Source organism: Sinocyclocheilus rhinocerous, unplaced genomic scaffold (genome assembly GCF_001515625.1).
Source record: "Sinocyclocheilus rhinocerous isolate Xijiao unplaced genomic scaffold, SAMN03320098_v1.1 scaffold418, whole genome shotgun sequence".
Lineage (NCBI taxonomy): Eukaryota > Metazoa > Chordata > Actinopteri > Cypriniformes > Cyprinidae > Sinocyclocheilus > Sinocyclocheilus rhinocerous.
The window spans coordinates 225646-226799 of NW_015651146.1; the positions used below are offsets into that span (position 1 = coordinate 225646).

General features: G+C 34.4%; 1 protein-coding gene across 1 annotated transcript in view; it reads right to left on the reverse strand.

Annotated features, from left to right (window-relative positions):
• The window catches only part of LOC107712690 (protein-S-isoprenylcysteine O-methyltransferase-like), a 4049-nt gene extending 3240 nt beyond the window's left edge, over positions 1–809 (reverse strand). Inside the window, exons 1-2 of the mRNA XM_016518011.1 lie at positions 541–809; positions 128–216 (exon numbers count right to left, since the gene is read on the reverse strand). Of these exons, the coding sequence (XP_016373497.1) occupies positions 128–216; positions 541–759 (308 nt within the window). The 5' untranslated portion in view covers positions 760–809. The remainder of the gene's footprint in view (positions 1–127; positions 217–540) is intronic.
• Between the last annotated feature and the right edge of the window lie 345 nt (positions 810–1154).

Below are 1154 nucleotides of genomic sequence, written 5' to 3' on the forward strand. Positions count from 1 at the left end.
TCTGACTTAAAAACATTTTTTAGCTTGTGAAAATACCAGTGTTCTAATCATTTTGGCCACCACTGTATGTTAAATGTCTAAATTAACCTCAAAAAGATCTAACCCATTTCAAAAAACGTTGAATTACCAGCCAAAGTATGTCCATGTTGTATCTGCAAAACTTAAAATGAGACCGCATCCAAAGGCAAATCCAAGAAAGCAGGCTCGAACAGCCACCTGATTAAGCAAAAAGGCAGGAAATTGTGAGCCAGATCCTGATTCTGCAAACCCACATACAGTAAGCTGTGTTCTTGGAGAGATTATTTATATTGACAGAGAAACCTATAGGAGATCCCATTAGAGTGCTGATGTAACAGGATTATACCCGACACAGGGAATTACCAGTGACAGAATTCTGTAGCCTTTGCAACTACACATCTAGATATCTTTATTCATTTAAAACACGTATACAGCACTAGACAGTGGTTCGGTTACCAGTTAATTACACATGTGCTCTATCTGTACAACACATCTGATTCAGACTGTCTCTCTGAGTCTTACCTTGTATAAAGGTCCCTTGTATATGATTAGTAGGAAGCCATTGATAACTGTGATATACGCCGCAATGGCTATTTTCCCGTTCACATCCGTGAGGTAATCGAATATCCAGTCAATGTGAGAGCCGAATTTCACAAGTAAATGTATTATGATGACGCCCAGTCCTGAGATAAAGCTAATAATACTTATCCTCCCTTCTAGCACCAACCTGCTGCCTGCCATGTTGAAAACAGCAAGATCTCGCCGAGAAATCTCGCGTGGCTTCAGAGCTCACGCTGACTTCTTTACTAATTGGTTTGACAGCTTTTTCACGCTCATTGAAATGTAGATATGTATTAATTTATCCTGATGTGCGACTTTAATTTTAAAAGATTAAATTATTCTATTATTATTGTTATTATTATTATTAGTAGTAAGATTCTGAAAACTTAAGGAATCATTTCAAGCTTTCTAAAAATGAAATAATAATAGAAGTAATATAATAATATAAATATTTAATATATTTATTTAAAACCATACACACGTACACACATAATTGTTTCCTTACAATGAAATCAAATGTGCCAAGCTGTTAATGTTCTATAAAAATATTAAAAAATATTATTTTTATTATTATT